This window comes from Agelaius phoeniceus, chromosome 13 (assembly GCF_051311805.1).
Source record: "Agelaius phoeniceus isolate bAgePho1 chromosome 13, bAgePho1.hap1, whole genome shotgun sequence".
NCBI classification, from domain to species: domain Eukaryota; kingdom Metazoa; phylum Chordata; class Aves; order Passeriformes; family Icteridae; genus Agelaius; species Agelaius phoeniceus.
The window spans coordinates 14,096,491-14,121,212 of NC_135277.1; the positions used below are offsets into that span (position 1 = coordinate 14,096,491).

The 24,722-nt window shown below is 40.6% G+C and overlaps 1 protein-coding gene across 5 annotated transcripts; it reads right to left on the reverse strand.

Moving 5' to 3' along the window:
* Positions 1 to 374: 374 nt before the first annotated feature.
* Positions 375 to 24,319, reverse strand: SLTM (SAFB like transcription modulator). Of its 5 annotated transcripts, none has more exons than XM_077185800.1 (21): positions 23,952 to 24,319; positions 23,230 to 23,317; positions 16,631 to 16,695; positions 16,147 to 16,332; positions 15,641 to 15,688; positions 14,612 to 14,639; positions 12,805 to 13,273; positions 12,196 to 12,245; positions 9,916 to 10,034; positions 8,155 to 8,304; positions 7,950 to 8,059; positions 7,702 to 7,862; positions 7,287 to 7,378; positions 6,900 to 7,063; positions 5,656 to 5,830; positions 4,944 to 5,068; positions 4,260 to 4,430; positions 3,180 to 3,494; positions 2,651 to 2,789; positions 1,325 to 1,482; positions 375 to 1,028 (listed from the first exon to the last, which is right to left on the reverse strand). In XM_077185800.1, the coding sequence occupies exons 1-21, from the start codon at positions 24,132 to 24,134 to the stop codon at positions 920 to 922; spliced, it is 3,105 nt and encodes a 1,034-aa protein (XP_077041915.1). In that variant the 5' UTR covers positions 24,135 to 24,319; the 3' UTR covers positions 375 to 919. The 5 variants fall into 5 exon arrangements, with proteins under 5 accessions (XP_077041915.1, XP_077041913.1, XP_077041914.1 ...); XM_077185798.1 differs by having other exon boundaries at positions 2,651 to 2,801; XM_077185799.1 differs by having other exon boundaries at positions 2,651 to 2,801; positions 7,783 to 7,862; positions 16,622 to 16,695; positions 23,952 to 24,185.
* Positions 24,320 to 24,722: the final 403 nt, after the last annotated feature.

The window sequence follows — 24,722 nt, forward strand, 5'->3', positions numbered from 1 at the left end:
AAAGGTTGAACAAGATGCAGCATTCTGCTCAGGGCCACATCAGGAGCAGCTGCAGGAGTCCCAGAGCCCTGTAAGCAGAGTTTGTGGCTTCTGGTGTCAAACCCCAGCTGTTTCAAACTTCCACAGAGCTTTGCTAAACACAAAGAGCAAACTAAAATTATTTCTTTGGGCCTTGCTTGAGTATTTTGGTTTTTTTTGGTTCTAATCTTTCTTCTGTGAGCAAATGTGCTTCTACGTTTTTCAGTTCAGTAACAGTGAAGGAGACAAGTCTTACTTAGAACCTAATGGCACCCATGCTTTGATTTGCTATACCAACATGTCTCTTTAATTCTGCCTGCCTTCCCCAAAGACTGCTTTAAAGACTTACTAGAAGCTATACAGAATATGAAGGTTTATTTCAAAAGAATACATTTGCAAGAATACACATAAATGCACTCAATGTAACAGTACCTTCTGCAAAAATAGGTTACATAATACCCAGTAATGAAAGAACAAATCTTATTTCTCTACAAATTAGAAAGCAGAGATAATAGTCTGGACAACCTTCAAAATGGAGGTTATTGTGGATGTTGTGAGAAGTAGCTAACCTTAAAGCATGACACCACAGAGCTAATGTTGGCAAATCAAACTACTAGCACACAGCTGCAAACTATCCTTTTGTACAGAATTAACAAATATTTTGGTTCCAATTTCTTTTTACACAGCTCTAGTGCCTCAGGGAAAATGCTTATCAAAGATACACAAAAACTATCCAAAATTACAACGTAACTATGAAAATGCCTCCAAAATTGAGAGGAAAATAATCATGTTAAATTAAAAAAATTTAACCAGGATTTCCAGACAAGATTTCCTGTTCTTAATCAGAGAAAGTTTACAAGAAATTTCAATAAGTTATCTTGAAACCAAACAGCTGTAGATCTTAGAATCTTCGTGGAGGTCCACCTTTAAATGGCTTAAATCCTGAGCCACTTCCCCTCTGCATGGAATTGCCTGTGATCTGTACAACTCTATTAATGGGTGAAGAGTTACTGGAAACAGAAGTTTTAAAAAAAAGTGTTATGATATATACCTAAACTCCTGGTGCACAGGTAATAACATTCTTACATCTCCTATCAACTGCTAAACTGTAAGTCTCAAAAGAGATTTGAGAACATGCAGGAGAAGAGACTTGGCAGGAAGTCCCTCAGTGCTGTGCAGCAGCCCTGGGGAGCCCTGTGCTGGCCAGGCAGGTGGGGCTGGGGCTGTGACCCTGCTGCACTTGCTAAGGACACCACAGCCTGCAGGGGCTCAGTAGGGGACGGAGAGGAAGGAGTGCTTTCTGTACCTTGTATGTGGGGCCATCATGCCCCCTCCTCCACGGCCATCTCCCATTCTCCTTGTGTCATGATAGCCACTTCCTTGAGAACTAGGTCCATGCCACTCTTTCCTTGGTCCAGCTTCACGACTGTGGCGTTCTACGACGTGTCTGTCCTCGTTGTAGTGCTGGGGAGAAAGTGACACAGTCATTCTCACAGAGAAGGGACTGGTTCACCTACAAGGAACAGGCCTGTCCACAAAGATGAGCTTACAGCTGATAGAATAAACACAAGTCTTTCAAGATTTCAGTCCACAGGCTGCTCAGACATGTTTACAATATTCCTGTGAATTCTAGCTAACAAAATTAATAACAATTGTGTGGGTATGCAGTGAGTGAGGTTCTGCAAACTCATACTTTATTTCCAATTCTGCCCAGAACTCATTATCACTGGCATAAAACTCAGGAAGAACATTAATGTCACAGACACATTTTATGAAAAATCCTTTCCTTAGGATTTTTTCTCCTCAGAAGCTGAGTGGCCTCAGGAACAAAATGTAAACAATGGTTATCTGCTGCTGTGGAATGCAACTGGTGCATCTGGGATTGGTCTCATGTGGTTGTTTCTAATCAATGGCCAATCACAGCTGGCTCAGACTCTGTCCGAGACACAAGTCTTTGTTATTCATTCTTTCTTCTTCTATTCTTAGCTAGCCTTCTGATGAAATCCTTTCACCTATTCTTTTAGTATAGTTTTAATATAATATATATCATAAAATAATAAATCAAACCTTCTGAAACACAGAGTCAGATCCTCATCTCTTCCCTCATCCTAAGACCCCTGCGAACACCGTCACACATTAATACTTTTTAAATACTTCAGGGGTTACCACAGGAGTGAGTTAATCTGTAGTCTTTAAAGACAAGTCTTGCAGAAGGATTTTCACTCAGTATCACATTACAAATTACAATTACAAACTGCACTGAAAATAGCAGGCAGTGAGTGTATGGTTAAAACCCTGAGAAGGTGACAACAAATTCTCAAAAGCTTAATCATCTACTCTCTCAGGTATTGTTCATAAAAATAATCAATATGTATGTTATCATAAAGATAACAAATTATCTTATGATAACAAATTATCTTTATGATAACAAAGATGCCGGACAAGAAGAATAGGGTAATTTGTCTGTAATTTTTTTGGGTTACTAAAAAAGAGCCTTTAACATAAAGAAAATGAAGTTGAAGATAGGCAGAATGCTTGCGAATCATTCTGATGATATGTGGTCATTTTTCCAGCATGAGCCTGCATTTTCCAGCCTCTCCTTCACACACACAAACACAAGAAGGTGACTCACTTGTCCTCCACCTCTGTCTCCCATCACGCCCCGTTCTCCTTCCCTGCTCCCGTAGCCGGAGGCGCTGCTGCGGCTCCCGGGAGGAGCTCCCCTCACGTGGCCGGACACTTCCCTTCCCGACCGCTCCGGCCGCTCGCCTCTGTAAAAATTGCTTTCATCAAAATTTGGGTTTCAGTATAGTTGAATTGGTACCAAATCACAGCACATATAGACAGCAGAGATTCCTGTGGTTCCTAGCAACCTGCAGTGACTTCTTAGAAGCATTCCTTTAAATCCGTGTGGCTTTTTAAATAATTCAAGCTCACGTGCTACTCATTTACATCTACATTCTACACAATAGCCTCTTTAAAACAAACTGCTGGGAGTCAGCAACCAGTTCCTAGATGAGATTTAGCATTTGATACCCTACAATGCTTTTCTTTAGGAGGAGAGGATCTATCCTCTCTTTACACACTAATTCTTGAGGAATTGCTACTATGGATGAATTCTACAAGACTCACTACTTTCCCTGGTCAGTCAGCACATTTACCTGCCATCCCGTTTGTCTGTGCTTATGCCTCCCTCGCCCTTCCAGCTGGTTTGCCGGGGTGGGTTGGAAGCGGTGTCTCTGGGGTGTCGGCCGTGAGGGATTTCTGGTCTGTCGTGAATGATCACCGTTCTCCTCTCATCTCTGTCTCCCCGCACCTCGCGCCTGTCCGTGTCCCGCAGTTCGCTTCTTGCCTGTGGTGGTTCATTTCTTCTGGACTCACTGAAGGTCTTGGGGTATCTCTCAAAGCCTGGCTCTTCTCTTCGTGCTGTAGGGCGAGTCTTTTTTGCCTCACCTTGATTTACAAAACGATCTCGCCTAAGTTGTTAAAGTAGGAAAGAGTCATTTGCTTGTTTCCCATTTTCACCTTTCTCTGCACATGTAAGCACATGCATAAGGATATAAAATATCACCCATCTTTGCATTAGTTGTTTGTTACTATATATGTGGAACAGAAATCCTTCCCACCCCAAAGTGTATTTATTTCTACAATTATAATTTTGAGCTTCAGTTCTAACAGCCAGTTAAACATTTCTTTATGCATTTATTTGTTCCTATTTTGTTCAGTGTAATTTAAGCAACTACAGGGCCGCCTTTTTGCCCACTGTTAAATGGGGAATGCTGTATTTCTCAAGTCAGAATTGCAGTACAATTCTACTTCACTGCAACCTAAAAGCAGAATTCCAGAGGGTACAATTATGTGGTCTTAGATTTACTAGTGGTTACTGGAACCATGAAGTTCCATCTGGAACCAGCATTTACTGCACAGTAAATTACACAGGTAATCCACAGGAACTTGTGACTAGATGTGAAAGAGGAAGGAATAATTGCAAAAATCCTTTTGAAATGTCTCACAAAAAAAGGCCAGCAGGTAGCTAATTTAAAGTCCTCAGAGAAAAGCAGATTAGATTCCATGATAAAAGCGGCCAGTCCTGAAGACACAAGAAATGTCAGGACAGTACTGCAATTCTATTATATCAGAACTGTGTGAAGCCTTTAGCACCACGTTCAGTTTTGAACAGCCAGGAGTGAAATCCACAGAGATGCTGGCACACAAAAACCTGCTCCATTATCTAAACTTACCTATCAAAAGAAGATGATGGAACAGAAGAACCTTCTGGATATCGGCCTCGTTCTCTGTGATCAAAGTCATTGAACCTGTTCTGCTGGCGGCTGTAATCTGAGCCATGGCCAAAACGTGCATCTGTATCAAGAGCCATCTTCTTACTCTCATTCCAGTAAGGATCATCTCTCCTTTAGCCAAAACAAAGGAACCCTCATCAGTCACGTGTAGCCAAATCAAGGCCTAATATGCAGAAAATTGTTGAGAGTCAGTTGTCTATTTTAGGAGATGCTCATTTGACCTTTGGAAAGCCACTGACAAAGATAGAACCTTTGAAGAGTAGTAGACAAAATCATTTAAGAAAACACCCAAAACTAACCATCCATTTAGCAGAAATACGAATTCTTAAAGTAGAAGCTTCAACCACTAAGGCAAAACAGCTTTTCTCAGCAAATGCTCTAGATTGTGGCTTTTTCCCACACAATAAGAATTAATTCATGGGATGCTTCTCTAATTTCAAAGCTCCCTGCTAAAGACCAGGAGTGTTTCTTGTTTGTCTTAAACTAATGTCAAACCAAACCAATACCAGAAATCCAGTTCTTCTGTGAAGAAGAGCTGCTTCAGGTCCAAATGCATTTTCAAATCTGATACAAGGCTTGTAGCTCTTTTTATGATGCACTGCAACTGCCCAGTTTGAGAATTACCTGTGATCTACATCCCGTGGCCGTTTCAAAGAATTCCTCTTCTCCTGCTCATAGCGGAGCTGCTGCTGCTGCCGCCGCAGCTCCTCCCTCTCCCGCGCGATTCGCTCCGCTTCTTTCCGACGTTCCTGCCACCAGAGGAACAAAAACAGAGCAGGTCTTAACTAGAGATACCCAGAGAACAGTTAGCAAGGATCCAAACATATCCCTTGTCAGTTTTCTGCTAAAAGTTATCTGATAAAATTCATCCTTGGATAGCATCTAAGATTAAAGAGCACGGGGAAAATTTCTCTAAAAAGTAGACAACAGGTCTGAAGATGCTATTGGCTGTTACACAAAAATGTCTCCAGGTAATTTCTTGTATTACTACTGTATTTATTGCCCAGAAACACTTCTTGAAGTTTGCAGTGGTATTCTATAGGAAAAATCTAGTCAAATTATGGAGGAATTGTATAGACAAAGTGATCTATTGTACTTCATGTTTGGAGACTGACTTGTATAGCTGCTACAGTAGCAAGCATTTTACATCAAATTACTCCCAAGCAAACAAGATGAAGATTCCCGTTGTTGTACAATATGAATTATGGAATGTTTGGCTGGGTCTTAGGGAAGAAAAAGGACTGGGTAGAAGAGTAAAGAGCAAAATTCCCTGCAAGGGCAAACTGGGCCATGCTCCAAAGAGCTCCTGCACAGTCCAGAGCACAGCTCTGCCCACCTGTTCAATCCGAACACGCTCTCTCTCCAAGCGCTCCCGTTCCATCCTCTCCCTCTCCAGCTTCTGCCTCTCAATTTCCAGTCTCTCCCTTTCCCTCTGCAGGCACTCTTCTCGCTCGTGCATTATCCGGATCCGCTCTCGCTCGCGCCGCTCTCGCTCCGCAATTTCTCTTCGCCTGAAGAAAAAGAGGGAGCAGAAATTCATCTGAAAAATTCTGTCATCCAAAACTAACATCACCTTAGACATAGACATTCGAAAATTAATTCAGAGTAAGCTCTTCACAGAAGTCCTTGCACCACAAGTCTACTCCTTTCAGCCCCAAGTAGCCGAAGTGGTTTTAGCTTATCTACAGAACCATTAGCACACAACTGATAGGTAAAGTTATTTCAAGAACCATTTCTTGATGTATTTTATTCTTAATTTAGAATTCTCATTTGTCACGTGGCACACAGCAACAACAGTACTCAGTAGCCAAGAATATGATTGGACCTAAAAAATAAATGCTATTTTAGCTCTTATCTTCTCCAAGCTAACAAAACATTTACTATGGGTTTTCTGTTCAAAAAACTAAGACAGCCAATCATAACCACTCTGAGTTGCACTGGTTAGTAGACTCATGAACAGCTTCATTTTGCTTTCTCCTTTTTACCTCCCATAATACAGCCTAGAAGAAGCACAAAAGGCATTTTCTCCTTTAAGCTTTATGCTTGCTGGGAATTCCTTTGCTTAGGAATTGTTTCCCGTTGTTTTGGGAAACCTAGCTAACAACACAGCTCATTTAATTGAAAACAGCAGAACAGAACAGTGTAGCCATTTGGTCTATTTAAAGGATCAAGATTGTATTAGGCTTGATTTGTCATTTAGACATACAACAATCTCAGTGTGAAAACAAACAAGCAAATACCAAACACTACTTTTAGCCCTGTCTCTTAGTCTACTTCTCACCTTTCCAAAAAGAAAACTGGCATGCAGTAACACTTATGAGATAGATAGACCCCCCACTGTAACAAACTTTAGGCTGTGTGTGTACATATATAGCTATTAAAAGATTACAAAAAAATTTTGAAGTTTGTTAATTCCCATAAAGATACTGTTAGGTATCTTAGGTATCTATGTTAGATAGAGTCCCAGACTTTAACATCTGGTTAGAAGGCTTGACAGAATGCATTCTGATTAGATTTCTAAATATAGTATCTGATCAATTAATGTATACAATAGCCTTTAGCAAGAAGTTGAATTACTACCTTCGCAGTTCAACAGCTCGTCGTATCCTTTCCAACCGAACCATGTGTTCTCGCAATCTCTGTTCCTTCATCTTTTCAAAAGGCAAGATATCCTTTCTACCCCTGTATTCCCTGAATTTCACTTTCTCTTGAATAATACGCTCTTTGTTCCTCAATATCTGTGGCTATAGATAGAGATTACAATGGTTATTTCAGAAGTCTCATTCATTTAGGGAGATTTCTGGATGCTACGTTCAAGTATAATTAATGACTTAGCAATCCCAAAGCATACAAAGCTTCTATCTAAGCTTAACAGTTAGTGATAGTTTATTGACTCTTCAGTGCAAATATCAACTGCAAGGTAGGATCAAATCAGGTAAGGATTGCATCAAATCTATAGATACTTACTTTATCAAACCTTCCCCTTCTAACTGTCCTAGTGTGGCCTTGGTCTCCTTTTGTTTGGTCTAAAACTACAACTTGACCTGGGCTTTTACCACCTAGTGAAGGGGGGAAACAAAAAAAAAAAAAAAAAAAAAAGAAGGTTTAAAAACACACACACAGCTATCTCTATTTGCCTATTAAAAATTCTCCTTAGTGAAATTTCTAAATCTCTGAAGTGAACTGGTACTGGTAGGAGAAACATACCAGTACATGCCTGTAATTAAATATTAGTATAAAGTATGGAAGTAATAAATGTGTTACTGTAGACTAAAAAAGAACAGTTGTTTAATTGTCTGGTTTCCAGTAAGAGCAAGAACATGCCCCCAAGACAAGTCAGACACACAGATTCAACAGGAGGAAATATGGCTATATGGCATACTTATTCTTTTCTTTTCTTCAGTTTTTTTAGTGGATTCTTGATTAGGGCCACTTGTTCCATTATCATTCTTCTCATCTTTACCTTCTGTTTTCTTGGTTTCTTTACTTTCTTTTTTTTCAGATTTCTCTGATTTCTTTTCTTCTTTTTTGGTTGATGGAGTTCTTATTAGGAAAAAGAGCACAAAAATCTAATGAGGGAAATTCAGCTTAGAGGATTTTCACAATTTCAGAAGATGTGAAATTCCTTACTTGCTGGCTTTGTCACTTGATGCAGTCTTCTTATCTCCTACGCTCCTACCCGAACTAGATTTCTCATCACTTTCCTTCTTCAATTCTTTTTTGGAGGGATCACCTTTCACCTAATTTTTTTTTGTTTTCAAAAGCAAATAGGTTAGTGCAGATTCTTGTAAAAGATGGTCTATTTTGGGTAAAGTCTTCATGGAATGAAACCTACTTTCTCCACAGAGATCTGCTGTCCGTGCAGCTCTGTGCGGTGCAGGTGTGCGATACACCGGGCCACTTCTGTGCTAGAGGACATTGTTACTATGCCGTAGCATTTTGCCCCCGGGCTTCGTGCATTTGTGACCACCTTTGCACCAAGTACCTATGCAAACAGGAAGAATTCAGGTTCTGAGAGAGACATTTCTAAGGAAGGTATGGTATATTGCAGTAAGGTTTTTACACTCGTATATAAGAAAGCAAAACAAATTCACCCCAACCCCCCCAGTTCACCAGCAACATAACTCCCACCCCGCTAGAAAGACTGACTGACACTCCCAAATTCTCAAAAGCTTTGAGAACTTTATCCCAACTTGCACATCAAGGAATATTATAGCTTGCATCCTCTCCTGACCAGTCACCTCCTCATGGCCATTATCTAAATGCTACTCTTCAGTTATTGGCAAAATTCATTCACAGAAACACCACTGACCTGAATTTGACGGTTCATCTCTGACAGATGAACCCCCACAAAAAAAGTCAGCAGCTGCCAATTAATGCCAGGAAGGTATCAGCAGTATTATGTAGTGACTTAATAAGGGAGCCAACTCTTCAAAGTCATCTAGCAAGTGTGTCAGTTAAGCCATTTTAGCAGTCAGCTCTGACATCTGCTTCTTGAGAAGGTATTAACCTTTGTGCTCCTCCTTGCTAGAATTTCTATGGCCACTGGAGCCAGTCTTTTTGCCATAGTCATGCTTTAAAGGCGACAATTTTATCTTTCTAGCTGTCATCAGTTTTATCTTTTTAGTTGTCTAGACTGTCATGGTACTGTCATGAAGTATTTCCCAATCAATTTTAAAACAGGGACGCTACATAAATGTAAGTACCAACCAGCTTTACAGTGAAAACAGCCAAGTAACTGGAAGTTTCAACAAAATATACTCTCAGGTGTCCACACTTGTGAATGCATTAAATAAAATCACCTAACAAATTCATTAGAAACATCAGATATGCCAAAATAAATACACATATTTGATAGTCACAGTGCTCAGGTTCTAACTAGTTCCCAAGATACAATAGTGCCATACCTGCACAGGCTTACACTGAAACTACAAATTCACAAGAGTTATCAGCAACTCCTTTGGGAAAATGAGAACTCTGGGTTTAGAAGACTGCTTAGCTTTCAAGATTTCCACATTGTTCTATGGAATTTTTATGTTTCAATTAACCAAAATTAGGAAAAGAGACTTAATTTAGGCAGACTGTAAAAAAAAAAATCATCAAGTCATTGGAAGAGTCCCTAAAGCATCATACATTAAATGTGACATCTTTTTATCAATTCTTCCCATTCATAAGCCTTCAGAACACATTTTAAAAACAATCTCCCAAAGCAGGATGTTCTATTCTAGAAACACTATTTGTAATTACAATTTTATCAGTTAGTGCACTATCTTGCACTCATGGTTAAATAAAGTTGCTACAAAGGAACACAGCCATCATTATTTTAAAAGCCAGTTCTGACCAGAATATTCAAGTATTTGTGAAATTTCTTGTGTACTTATCTTACCTCCACAGGAAGAAAAACTTCTAATAAAATGAATAGATGGCTCTTCCTGTAAGCATACACTCTTACTGCTGCAATATGGGGTTTTAGATTGCACTGGTCAGACATTTCCTCTCAAACCTTTACTTAAATCAAGTATTAATTTCTGTAACTGAATAGAGGGGGGGGGAATAGACACACACTGCACACATGGTATCACACCCCATAAAATACCTTTCCATATTTGCCAAAGAGATTTTTCAAGTCAGCAGCTTTTGTGTTGGAAGACAGTCCGCTAACCCAGAGGTTTCTAGTTGAACTTCCACTGCTACCACTAACACTGCTCGCGCTTCCTGCAACAAGTTTTACAAACAGCCAAAAAATTAAGGAGACAAAGGTACCATGAATATTTTACTAAAGTGTTGCTGAAAAGAGAAACTTAGCCTGTTACCTCTAAGTAATTGTTTATCTGGTTACCTTTCTTGAAAAGATTTCTATAGAAAAAAAAATACATGCCATAAGATTTCATTCATTTAACCAGGTATTGAGACCAAAAGTTTGGTTAGCTTGTACTCAAAGGATAGAGACAGAAAAATAATACAAATCTTTGTTAAAGGTATGCTTTACTCCTCATCTTGGTATGTGCATTTAGCTTCAACATCTGGCTCTTATCATTAGCTACCATCCATAAAAAGGGGTTTTTTGCACACAGTATTTGTTCTCCATCATGATGTCTGTACAGTGCTCAAGTTACAGAGACAACAGAAAGGCAAATACTGGAGACTTGGATAATCCCAGCCACCAGAATCATGTGATCAATTTCCACAACTTCAGAGTATTGGCTTCATCCAGAGCAGTTTTTTTTAAAATACTACTGGATGTAGAACTAGATACAACCCACCAAAATTATTTCCCACGTTCTAAAGAAAATACTAAATAAAAGCTGGAAAAACACTTTGTACCTTAAATACTCCCCTCACCCCATATATTAGGTATTTTTGCAACAACATAGCAATAAGAACTCAAAAGAGATTCATGTAATCTCATTCCCAGTATCTTTCAGTCCTCAGTTATGTAGTTCAGCTTGTTGTTTGTTGCTAAATAAATGAACTGCTTTGGGATATGTTAAAATGTAGCCAGTCCTACAGGCAAGACCAGAACTAGTTTCCATCTTGACAGCTGGAAAATCTGGTGATATGCAGAGTTTTAAAAGGTAATTGAACCATCTTGAGAAAAAAAGATGGTTTTGTTTCTTCAATGCATCAAGATTAACTAAGAGCAAAAGGCAATCTCTCAGTTATGGTCATACTAAGGTTATCTTGATATTAGTTTGTCATACTAAGGTTATCTTGATATTAGTTTAGATATATAAGGAAGAAATTCTTCCCTGTGCGCCCTGGCATGGGTTGCCCAGAGAAGCTCTGGCTGCCCCATCCCTGGAAGTGTCCAAGGCCAGGCTGGACAAGGCTTGGAGCAACCTGGGATAGTGGAAGGTGTCCCTGCCCACAGCAGGGCATTGGAACAAGATGATCTTTAAGGTCCCTTCCAACCCATAATACTCTATGGTTCTCTGATACACTTAGACCACCAATAAAAACCATTAAACAGCCACTATCCTGGCTTTGGCTGTGTATATTTAGAAAGCCTTACAACAGTTACTCTCACAGTTATCACATATGCTACATAAATGAGGACACAGCAAATCTGCTTTCAGTTTCATTGTAAGCATCTACAGAAGACCCAATTATGTCTGCCACAAAAATTTCCTCTCAAATTCATTTATCAGGTAAAGTTTCATTCGTTCCTTAGTGTTATGCCAGAGGTTCTGACAAAGGTTTTTGGCAGAAAAGGAGTAGGTAAATAAGGAGACACATGAGCTTACACAAATGCATCTGTTCAACCGTGAAGCATCAGTATAACTGGTGACATTAATGTGCTCTTGAGCTCCACTCTTCAAATTTGTAATCTTAATACAGGGTTTTATGGAAACAGGTGGAAACTCCAAGGTTCAAATTTAATACATTAAACAGCCACAAGTGCAATTCTGCAAGCTGGCATCTCAGCTATAGTACTTGTCTGAGAGTTCAGTTTATTTTAAAATGAGTTAGAGTTACAAACAAGACAAAAAAATTGTCATTACATTTAAGTACTTGCAATTATTTTCTGCTTGTTTTGCTCTAAGTTATAGCAGACTTATCTGAAAATTACAGCTTCTCATCAAAACAAAGACTTGGGAAATGTTAAATGAATTTCCTCCCAGAAGTATTTTGCAATAGAAGAATATATTTTGATCAAGTCTTTAGAATAAGTATTTTTAATCTTATGACAAACCTGGCATAAGGAGAAACAAAATATATGGACACATACATATAACAAATGACTACTGTACCTCTAGCATAATTTACTAGAGATGGCTGGGTTCAATCATGTAAACCATTTTATTACGTGGCAAGCAATTTCTCAGTCAGGAAAGCATTTAGTTCAAGAAATACTACTCTAATTGATAATAGTTACCTTTATCATCCTTTGATGTTGTCTTGCTTTCTTTAGATTCCTTAGTAGAGCTAGAGAAGCAAATTAAAAAAATCAGAAGAAAGTTGAAACTACAGAATTTGGTGTTGCATTTTATACTACTAACACTAACAGACAAGTTAACATTTCAAAAAATAAAAATGAAAAAGGGCCAGACTGTATATTTGAACAAATGATTCCCTTATGGATTCTTGCACTGATTTTCCCCAAGATGCCTGAAGATCTAGATTTTCTGACAACTCTATTCAGTGGATATATGGCAATCTTCTCCAGATTTCAGGACGGGGACTTGACTTCATTTTGTGTTCTTAGAACTGATAGCTGTTCATTACCATCATCACAAGGACATTTAAAAAAATCGTCAATTTGAAAAAATAAATAAATGCTGACAATTCGACAATGCAATCAGTAGGACATAGTGTCTATACGAAGATCTTGAATTTTAAAAAGTAACTTATGGCGGTCAAAAAACCTACAGGCAGGAGCATAGGATACTAATTATAAGATTCTTGCTGCTACCCCCTTAATGTAGAGTGATCTTATTGAATGCTGGTACTCAGTATCGTAAAGAACTGACATAGAAAAACAAACCTCTTTGCTTGACCAGAGGCCCCAGTAGACGAGGGACCTTTCTTCAAAGTATCCTTTTCTTTGTCTCCAGATTCTGCTTTCTTTGAACTTTCTCTGGCTTCCTTCTTGACGGGATCACCCTTCACGCAGTCTTCCTTCTTACCATCTTTATGGTTCTCAGTCACCTCATAGTCCTTGCTTTCCTTCTCCAGGCTCTGTGAAATGGTATCCTGCACATCCTTTGGCTTACTTGCTTCAGAATCTGTAATTTTCACATTTTTACCTGTTTCTAGGAGGTCATCACCATCAAAATCCAGAGTGATGGCATCTTCGGCCTGGATTGTAACCGATATGTTATCATCCTCAGCTTCTTTCACAGAGGTGTTAGCTTCCATCTCTTCATGAGCCGTGTGATCAGCCTCAGCTAGGCTTTCTTCTGAAGGAAGAGGTTTAGATACTTCTTGTGTACCATCACCAGAACCTGCTTTATCTAAGAGGATTTAACAGGAATAAATATGGCAAAACAAGAAGTTTAAACAATTTCATATGCATAAGCTAGAATAGGACCTAGAAAATACAAAGCCAGTTATTAGCACTGATGGAAGGTTAGAAAAAAACACAAGGTGTATTAACACAAATATAAATCCTTTACCCAGGATCACTTATTCTTCATGGCAAAACACATTTTCTAGAGACAAATACCAAAACATTAGGAGGGAGAATACGGTTCCATCCTGGAGATACCCGTTCTTCATAAGAAGTATCCATTTTCCAGTTTAGGATTGAGCATTCCAGAAGAACATAGTTGCTTTGGATGTTCACAGTTTGATTTAATCTGTCTTTGAATCTTCCTGGTTCCAGAACTTCTAACCTTCCCAAATCCAAAAGAATCACAGTCTTGGAGAATTCCAGCCAATCTTCCACCTCGGTGTTCGCTGTTCTTTTCCTTCCCAAGCAGTTGCTTGGCAGTCAAGTGAGTTGTACAAGGCTGCTGCAGAACATGGATGGGTGAGCCTTAATCCAGAGTTCGTAGACAAATGGTCTCAATCTTCATCCACCGGAAAGATTTTCCATCTCAGTCCCACAGAGACATCTCCATCTTCTTGGATTTGCACAGGTGAGACGCTTCGGCCATGGGGTCCCTCGTAAACACGGAGTCTGTAGTTTTATCCTGTAGCTTCAGTAATGTGTTCATTCCATCTTGTGGAAAGTGATGGTGTCCCATGTCCTTTCGAGTCCACAAAATGTAGAATCCTTATGACTTCTGTCCAGGAAGTCTGTTTGCCCAAATGCATTACATTCCTTCTATAGTTTCACTAATGAGCACAGCATAAAAAATGGTAGCCACTCCACAGGTTTGCAAACACCTGTTTTACCATCCTATGTACAAGTGGTATTTCTAAGTGACAGTAAGCCAAGCATATGATGGTCCATACATTTGTGGGGTGCTCAACTTCAGTGTGAGAGTGCAGCATTTCACTCAACATCAGTTACTGCAGTGCAAGTTGGAGGCTTTGGCATCAACACTTACCGTGTATTAAAATCAGTCCTTGAATACTATGGGTTTTATTAAGAATCATAGTATTGCAAATAGATTATACATCCACCACAGTAACTGATAATACTGTGATCAACTCTTAAGAGTAAAGTAACTCTTAGGAGTGAAATAAACTGACTGCAGTGATTCCAGGTGCTGAGCTCAATGAGGAGACAACTGATACTTAGTGCTGGAGATAAGCCTAGTATTAGTAGAGATTGAATGTTACAAGAGAAAGTTGCCTGCTCTACCAGAGTAAAACCTCTTAACTCTATTAAACTTTAGACATACCTTTCTCATTTTCTTCATCTTCCCCATCCTGCAAGAAAAGGAAGTCAACACTAAATGTCTTCTATTTTGAAACTTTAGGCAGAACAGTTTGTATTTTTCATAAAATTTCTATTGTATGAAGGCAAATACTGAAATGAAAACTGTTTCCAAAGATTATCCAGGAACCAAACTTGTGCAGCTCCCTTGTCAAATCACTAAAAAAAGTTATGAAACTTCTTTATGAAATAACTTGATATTTATCTGCAACATTTGCAGTTTGCAATTGACTGGGACATGCAGGTATTGTCTTACCCCCTCAACTCAATGGGACATTTCTAAACTATTCCGTGTCTTACCAAAGCCTTCAGAATGGATGCCAAGCTGCTGATTACTGCTTTCAGAGAAATGCAAGCAGTCCATCATTAGCTTTAAAAGCTCAAGAGAGAAGTCAGAAACTAGGGAGCCTCCCTCCAGTAACTACATAAAAATGAAACTCTTATTTTGATGGGTATTTACTTATTTCCCATCAGCTTTACAGAGCAAGAGATGCTGTATGAGATGTCACTTTCCAGACATCAATTCCATGCAACTCAGAATGAATTTCTGAACTTAAAGATATCAGATATTAGTATTAAAACCAAAAAGCATCCCTAAACAACCATGCCCCATTCCACACTCCCCACAGGGCAAACTTCTACATTAAACAGAAGTTGTAAACTCCTGTACAGGCCGTACATACTACAACAGCATCTGGCATAGCCCTCTGATGTGTTCTTAAGGGAGTGTGAAACATATTCTTTGTGTAATCTATGCACTGAATAGTCCTAAATTGTAGACATGAATTATGTCTTTAAATTGATCAACTTACTTGGTATCACAATTATCTGCATTACTAAATATTTGAATGAAAGCTTCCCATACAGTTTACCTTTACAGCCTTACATCATCTGACTCTAACATGCACGCTGGAACAGAAAAACCAGTCTAAAGTGATCTTTTCCAACTAAACAGACACGAAAATCAGCTTAAGAGAATGGATTTAGAACTCACATGGACAGCTGGAAAAGTGTAATCTTCTATGTCTGGACCTTCATTTTCCTATAGAAATAGAAAAGGGACAAGATAAGCAAACTATTTACAAGACACTCAAACATTCAGGGGGTCAAGATTCCATTAGATATTTAAGTAAATATTTAAGTGGATACACACTCAACAATGTGAACATCCATGAGCAGCTCTCCTGATGTAAAGAATCTGAGCACTGAACTGAAAGGCACAAGTCACTGCCAGTACAAGGGAAAAGAATCCCTTAGGAACTAACTCTGGATGGACTCTGGCAGAATTTTATCAATCAGCGCCACATTTGTTTCAGGACTATTCAAATACAAATCAAGGCAAATAGAAAGAAAAGAGTAAAGTAGAGTAAAAAGAAAAAACCTATATTTTAGAGTTAAGCAAGACAAACTGAAAAACTAGTTCTGACTTCCCAGTAACAAACACTAAGAAAAAAAGGTACATTTTGCTGATAAAAATTCAGGTAAAATATAGCCAAGTACCTGACTTTCAGAATCCTTCTCCACATCTTCTGCTGTCTCCACTGGCTCCAGGTCATGGTATCTTTTCTTTTCTGAAGATGGTAGTTCTTTAGAATTCAAGTTCTCATCTTCAACAGATTCTTTAAAGTCTTTCAATTCATCATTTCCATCTTGATCACTTGCATCTTGAGTCTCCAATTCACTTTCCTTTTGGTGTGAACACAAATACTTAGTATGACTAAAAGTATTAGCTTTATTCTAAAAAAAATCACTGCTAGAATCAGTGTTTCACTGCTGGAGCCATGTCTCACATGCACAATAAAATTCATACCATGTTTTAAAACCCCCCAGCTTCATACCCTTATGCATCACACTGTGAATACAGTAAAAATGATCCAAATTTCCACATAAATTACCACAAAGAAAATGGAAGGTTTTTCATTAACTGAAGTCAAACACTGACCTTAAATACAAAATGGGAAAAGTTTTTACATACTTTTATTACCTTGACAAAGGAGTCCTCTTCCACTGAAGCATCACCAGTCAATTCATCAGCTTCCTGCTTTTTACCTGAAATGATGGGATATGCTGAGGCTAGATCTGCTATGTAGAGCACACTTTTAATACTAATTATGTCTTTGGCCTTACTTTATTATTCTCTACTTGTTCTAGTTTAGCTGGATTGTTCACTATAATATAGCCCTCCAAAAACTGAGTAATTTTTAAGATAAGGAGATAAAATGTCAGCTGAGTGAGAATGAACAATCAGTGCTGCTCAATAAACAAGTGGTTACATCTAAGTCAGTGATCTTAATACCTATCCTTCTATTTTGAGTGACAATGGAATTCAGGAGAACATTGAACTAGAAACTAAACACTTCCAGAATTACTGAGGTTAACTAGACATTGTGACTTTGGAAAGGTCTTGCTTTAGAGGGTAACTAACATCACTGAGAAATTAGGTTAGAATGAACTTCTAAAGGTCATCCAGCCCACCCAACTGCCTGCTGAAAATCACAGTCAAGTTCCAAGGACAATAGAATGCCTCAGGGCTTCATTTAGCTGCATCTTTGAATATCCACAAGCATGGCAATCACAAGCCTCTCCAAGCCACCTTTTTCAGTAGAGGATGAAGTGAGGCAGAAGAACTGAGTAGGTGCAGCACTCTGCTCTCCACATATGCTTTACTGTATTAAGGGCCTGTTCCATTGAGGAATTCTGCTCTTCCAGCACAGGCACACTTTTCTCTATTAGAGATGTCTCTGTGGGGATGATGACTAGCCACAGTTCCCTTTGGAACCCACTGCATTTCCTTACTCTTCTAAAAACAAGACCTAAGAACACTAGACATTAACATCTCCACACAAACACAGCCTCTGAAGAACATTCTGTCTCTTTGATTCAGTCTATCAAAGATTACCCAATGCAACAGTTTTCAGTAGCACGAGGTACAAAAGCAGCTCTGTTAGGAAGTATCTTTACTGTATCTTCTACTGAAACTCAGGGTCAATTCAAATGTAAATGAGATGGCAGTCATAATTAGCACTTAATGCTTCATTTTTTGGCATAGAATCTTCCCTGCTCCCTTCAACCTCTAATGAATGGCTAAACCAACTTTATAGTTATTTCAAAGGAATATAAAAGAAAACCATAAGGCAAAGTTCAACACAGTACGGACATCTCTACTAGCTGAAATACTCAATTTTTACAGCCATTAATTTCTGTGGTCTTTCATATGCAGTTCTTAAATGCACTTCAAAGCTGGAAAGTCCTGAACTACAGGGCAAGAAGCAACACTATTGTTTTGGGTTTGCTTGGATTCCAGTTGCTTTTACTCATTTCCCTGAAGGGCAGCACTCTGACCATACTCCTAGAAGAAGCACATTGCTGTTTTCAGTACAGGCACACACTGATCTCCAGGAAAAGGCACATGGCAGAACCTATTTCTGTGACTGCAAAACGTGAGATTTAAACTTTCAAATCTCAAGTCAATGTCACTGATTTTACTTCACTTCAAACCAACAAAAAAACCCCAAACCCACAGAAAGTCCAGTTTTATACTTGCAATGCAATAGATTCGTGAGATTTTCCCCCTGCACAGGTATGCTGAGGGAAGGCAGCTCTTCTCAGGAAGAGGTCTTACACTGGACAGTTTCTGATGTGCATCACAGCTAATGCCTGAAACAAAGACTAACTCAAATTTTGTGCTAGCTTTTTAGCATTCTGTGATAAAATCTACAGATCCCAGACATCTTCAACATAAATAAAAAGCAATGAGAAACTGCAAGGATTTCTACACACATTCCACTGCTTTCTGTTTTACCCTCTCACATTTCAGTTTGTTTGTTAAACCTGAAAGACCAAGTTTTTCCTGCATCCCATGTCCAGCTAAGCATACACAGAGACAGGCAAGCACACAGGGCAGATGCCCAACACATTTAGCAACTCTCTAGCATAGACTATCATGAAAGCTATTTAAATCATTTCAATCATTTTGCCTGAGGAGGTATGGCTGGTGGACTAGAACTGAGACTTTATAGGGAACAGAACAGAAAACCAAACCAATGGCAAAGCTACCTCAAGTTAGCCCCACCTTTATGCAATAGCAGCTAGAGAACTGTGTTTTACTGACTGGTCCTCATCAAGAACAAGTTACAGCAGTCAGTAATGAAGCTGTTGTATCTTTTATTTGCTGCTAGATGAAGTAATGATTTCATTAGCCCTTCTATACTATGTCTGTTGTCTTTGTAGCAAGTCCCACTTACTCTGAGTACCAGAGGTATTCCAAAGCATAACCAGACCTGAACAATGACCTTCACTTTTCAGCTTCAAGCCAGAAAGTGGTCTGAGCTCGCTCTCCCTCTCAAGTTCTGTGCTTCAGGTTACTTTGCTTCAGTTAGAGTTACACTATGCCACTCAAAAGTGGCATTTCAAGGTTCTGATACAGACAGTTCTCAGATGTTGGTACAGCAACTTGCCAAAAAGCCAGCATCCACAAAAAATTCAACAGTTGTCTGACTGACACTTCTTTACAGTGGGCTGCTTAAAGGCACACTTGGCTCTTAAATTCTCATAACTAAAATCAGATTGCAACACACACCTTGCAGAAAATGGCTGTTGCTCTGAAGTTATTGGAAACCAGTGCTGACCTGATTGAAGGGTAAGTTAATAAACAGAGCCAGAGCAGCTGAGCCTTCTGCAGACAAGAGGCACAGCTGGTCTCCAGTCACACAAGCTGTCAACACCCAAGTTTCTGTACAGGTTTATCCAAGCAGTGGCTGTTGAAAATGTCAGTGTGTATGCAGCATTCACCACAGATCTGGGTGCTTAACAGCACAAACACTCATTTACCTTGGAGTGATGGCACTCCTTTACAAGCCATGCTCAATCCCTTTTCTGGCAACAGCAATTGCTACACACCATAAAATTGCAACAGACTCTTCCACAGAAAACAAGTACTCTCCTTATAAGTAAGTAGAAGAATTAGAACATCTTTGTTGGTTTTACATTATGCAGATTATCTTTCATTTCATTTACAGTAGCCTTACAGTAGCACAAGATTATTCTACCTATTCATGGTCCTCCATGTGAGAAATTCAGGCTGAGTGTTTACAGAATTACAGAAGAGTGTATTCTGGACAACTCTTAGATTAGGTATTTGCATCTCAGGCAGAAGCAGAGTGACACATACTTATCAGAAAATTTTGGAAGAATTAGTGTTTGTATTTCTTCTGGTATTCCAGCTGAAACTCCCAACAGGGTTCTGTCACACTAATGCTAAAGATTCACCAAAAACATAGGATAAGAGGGAAAGAGGAGAGAAATCCTTACAGTGGAATAAACCCTCTATAGCATTAAGAGGTCTAGTGCAACTAGAAAAGTATCATTTGCCACAATATTAACAAAAGTAAACAATCCTTTTCTAATTCTGAAATGGTACCACGAGGTACAGGAATATTTAAGTCTTCTACTGTGTCTAAAAAACACAATTCTGAGTCATTCATTGTTTTTAGAAAGAAAGGTCTGCAAAAACCAAGTGTACAACTTAGTTTACTTTGTTTTGTTCTTATATTTAAGTAACTAAACAGTTTTAATAAAGAAGTCAAAGTTATTTGTGCAATAGTACAAGCCAGCCACTGTCAGCTGTCAGCTTTTGATCCAAGAAACAGTATTGTCAAACTGGAAATTCAGTTGCAAACTGGAGAGGTACTTAAGACACAAACTAACAGGTATATAACCGGCCTCAGAAGCTTGTCGAGCAGCAAATAAACATCTTTGCTCATATTAATTCTCCAAAGTTAAATATTATCAGCCTAAAATCTGTTCTTCACCCACAATAATTCCAGAACTCATCAGGAAAGTAATTTTCAATTACCAACTGTAATATTTCAATATCCAACAGCATTTTTGACTGCAGATCCTTCAAAGGAGCATTCATATCAGAAACATTTGAAAATTATTTCATACTAGTAGTGTGGTAACTTCCTCTAGATACCAGACTAGGCAGCAGAATGGTCAGGCTTGAAAAGGTAAGTTTTTCCCAAAAACTGTCATCTTTTTATAAAAAGAGAAATTCCTCCATAGCTACTAAATGATAGGGTGGAGAAGCACAGCTGAGGCACTTAAAAAAGGAGCACTTGGCATTTGTTCCTTTCAAACTTCAATTGGCAAAACCAACTGATCTTACTTATACACCTGTATAATCTGATTTGCTGTTCTGTAGTTCTTTACCCTAATTATTTAATTAAAGTAGCACCTGGAAAAAGTGTTAAAGTTCTACTAACTTCACATGAGGACCAATCAAGGATTCTTGCTGGATTACAGAATCCTTCTGCAAGCATTTTTCAAATTGTATGAAATAAAGGCCCATTCTTAATCTTTTGAGTATTGTTCTTTCTCCCTTTTAGTAAACATGCACACAAAAAAAAAAAAAAGCAAGGAAAGACAAATGTATCATTCCCTCCCCCCCACACACCCCATTCCCACTCTAATTTGGCCTCCTGTATCAATATTCCAGACCAGGCTGTTGTAACAGACAGTGCTAGGGAATCAGAATCACACTTTTTCCACAGACCTTAAGAGCTTCAGTAAAACCTTCCCTCCCACTGGCCTCCCCTTCTGGCTGCTCTGAGGAGGTTTAATCATCACTTCCACTCCCTGGCCCTTCCTGAAGATGTATTTTCCTTGTAAATGAGTACCTAATACTCCTACTCTCCCTTGTACAGCAATAATAGCACAAGGAAAAATACTACAGAACTAGTAATGTCATTAATTTTACTGCTGTCCAGTAGTAAAATAATTAAAGACCCATCAGTATTGGTCTGAAGCTGCAGGATGGGGGGAAAACATGCACTAGCAAAAAGGCCTGGATCAATCTGTCAGCAAAGTCAGTAAGGAGGAAAAACCCCCCACAGTGAGTAGTTAAAAATCAAACAATGTATTATTTCACACAGTTAGAAATAATCCAATACAATTAAAAATACTTCCCCTAAACAAAACAATGAAATTTTTCATGTTCCATGAACTTTCCATACTTTTGGCACAAAATTTGTTCATAAGACTTTTGTAATCTAAAAAGTAATGAGGAGAAACTCCTGAGCTTGCAAAGTGAACTGATAAGAACTTCACAAACTGTGTTTTCCTTTGAGGTTTACCAAGATCACACATATCATATGCATGCATTAGGATCTGGGGCACAGGAGAGGTGGCAGGAAGAGCTACTGAAGCCCTGCCCCAGGCAGCAGCAGCAGCACTGGTTGGCAAACTACCTCTGCAGAAACAAAACAGTCCAACTGCCCAAGAAACCAGATCAAGAACATGATGCATATCATGATATTAGTTTGGAGACTAGTAGGATAAAAAGCAGCAGATAAGAGAAGTGTTTGTCACAGCAGAACATGGAGCCATGAGATCTCTGTATGAAAAACTGTGGAAGAGTTTCCTTATTCAGCTTCCATGTAGTTATCTTAATCAGCAGCTACCTTTCTAAAGCAGGGAATAAAGTAAAGCCATAGAAAAAAAATATGAAACCACATTTGAAAGTTTATTTCCTTTCACTTCTCTCATGTGTGAAAAGTGCAAAGTTATTCAAACTTTCTAAGGAGACAGATTTTCTTACTAATTTCACCATTCACAGCACCAGACTGACTGAATAATCACTTTCACCACAAAACTCAGCCCATGACAAGAGACAGTGCCACAAGACTGTTCAGGCCCCTGTAGCACATGTGTGAACATTCTCAGTGTGTCTGTTCAATGAAAAATGCTGTGCATAAAGCAGACAGGTTCTTTCCCAGTACTAATAGATCACAGATGCTCCCAGAACAACAGAAAACACAAACTAAGATCCCCCAGACTCCAAACTTACAAAACAGTATTTAAATTCTCAGGCAAAAGAAAAGAGCTGAAAAATCTGAAAAAAATCACTGCCAAACAGATCAGCACAAAATATTTATGTAAATATTCATTTCTCATAAGAGAAACACTAAAATCTCTTAATTATACATTCCACTGTGATGCTTCAACACCTATTCAAAAAATTCACGTTTATAAATCCTGTCTTCGGTAGAGAGCATGCTAACACACCCACACTACACAGCCCTCTTCAGGGAGGGACCCCCTACCACATCTTGCTGTGCCCTCATCCCCAGCCAAGTCCAGCACCTGCTCATGGCTCAAGAACCTCTGCTGTCACACAGATCCTTGTGGCCAGGACCCACACCTGGAACAGCCCACGTTCAGGATCTGTGAGCACAGCACACACCAAACCCCCCCAGCTCACCTACAGCACTCGGCACACACGGCACAGCTCTCTAGGAGCTGGGGGCACTGCAGCCACTACCTCAAAACACACACCTCTAATCCCAGTCATGTTCCATCTATCTATATTTCTCTCAATATATGTTTCTCCAGCATCCCCATACATTGTCTACATACGGTGACTGACAACAGACATGCAAGGCAAAGGACTTCTTATATAACAAAAGCTATAAACAGTAAAGTCACAACTGCACCCAAAATATAGACCACAGTCCTTCTTTAAGATGATACATGCAAAAAAAAAAAACCTATGCAAGAATATTAAGTATATCAACAGATCCTAACCTTTGCCTTTAGTTGGCTTCTTGGTGGGTGTGTCAGCTGAAACACTTATTTCAATATTATCTGGATCACCTCCTTCCTCTTCAATAGCCTAAATGAGAAAAAAAATTACAATTTTTAATGGCTTTCCATGGAAAGCTGGACAGTTTGACTTCAGCAGAAGTCTGTAAGCCAAACAGTTCTTTCGGCATCTCAAAAATATTTAGCAAAACACTCTGTGTTAAAGCTGGAGAAGAGCAAGGGAACAGTAAGGATAAACGCAGAGAGTTTCAGCTGTTAAAATGACACTTTGGAAGTACAGCTTATCAAGGACCCGCACGCTTCTCTTTGGAAACGTAACACCAGAAGGCCACACCGCCATCCATAATGGCACTAAGGGCAACTCAAAAACAGGGCAGCGGGAAGCACGGACACCCTTCAGCCACAGCCTGCCGCGGGGCTCGCCCGCCAGGCCGCGGGGCGAGCTCCAACAGCCGGCCCGGGGAGCTCCGCCAGCCGGGACACCGCGCCCAGCCCGGCCCGGAGGGGCCGCACAGCGCCAGGGGCTCGCTGGGGCGGACCCCGGGCCGGGCACCGGCGGCGCGGCGGGGACGGGTCCCGCCCCCCGCACCGGGCCAGCGGCAAGGCCAGCGGCAGGGCCGCCGGCGCCCCGCCCCCGGAGCCGGAGCCGGGCGGCAGCAGCGGCCGCCGGGGCGGACCGGGCAGGGCCTGCGCCCGCCGCTCACCTGCTTGAGCCGGGCGATCAGCACCGTCTTCACGCCGGTGATGTCCAGGTTGCGCCGCTTCAGCTCCGACTTGAGGTCGATGACACGCAGGTCGCTGATCCTCTTGCTCTCGGTGGGCGGCGCCGCGGGAGCCGCGGGAGCCCCCGCAGCGGCGGCGGCGGGAGCGGAGGCGGCGGCGGCCATTTTAGAGCGGGCGGGCGAGCGCGGCGGCCGCGCGCACAATGAGCGCGGTGCCCGGATGGAGCGCGGCCGGCGCGCGGCTCTGCGCAGGCGCGGAGAGGCGCACCTGGCCCGGAGCGCCCGCCCCGCCCGGGGCCCGCCCTGCCCGTGAGGGGAGCGGGGGCTGCCGCGTCCCGGCCCCGCCGTGTGCGGGGGCAGCCCCGGGGCTCTGCAGGGCATGGAGCGCCTGCGCTGTGAGGAGCGGCTGAGGGGCTCAGCCTGGAGCAGAGAAGGCTCAGGGGTGACCTTATCACTCTACAACTCCCTGCCAGGAGGGTGCAGCCGGGTGGGGGTGGCTCCCTTCTCCCAGGGAACAGCGACAGGACGGGAGGACGCGGCCTCAAGCTGCACCAGTGGAGGTTTAGGTTTGACATTAGAAAAAAATTTTTCACAGAAAAGGTGATTGCACACTCGAACGGGCTGCCCGGGCCGGTGGTGGAGTCACTGTCCTTGAAGGTGTTTAGGGAAGGACTGGACGTGGCACTCGGTGCCTTGGTCCTGCTGACATTGATTTCAGCCCAGGTTGGACTCGATGATCTCAGAGGTCTTTTC

Coding starts and splice junctions, on each gene's coding strand:
- SLTM (XM_054642429.2), bottom strand. CDS start 24,134: ATGGCCGCCGCCGCCTCCGCTCCCGCCGCCGCCGCTGCGGGGGCTCCC. Junction 23,318..23,951: donor TGATCGCCCGGCTCAAGCAG/GTGAGCGGCGGG, acceptor TTTCTCATTTAG/GCTATTGAAGAGGAAGGAGG. Junction 5,831..6,899: donor CGAGCTGTTGAACTGCGAAG/GTAGTAATTCAA, acceptor CTTTTTCTTCAG/GCGAAGAGAAATTGCGGAGC.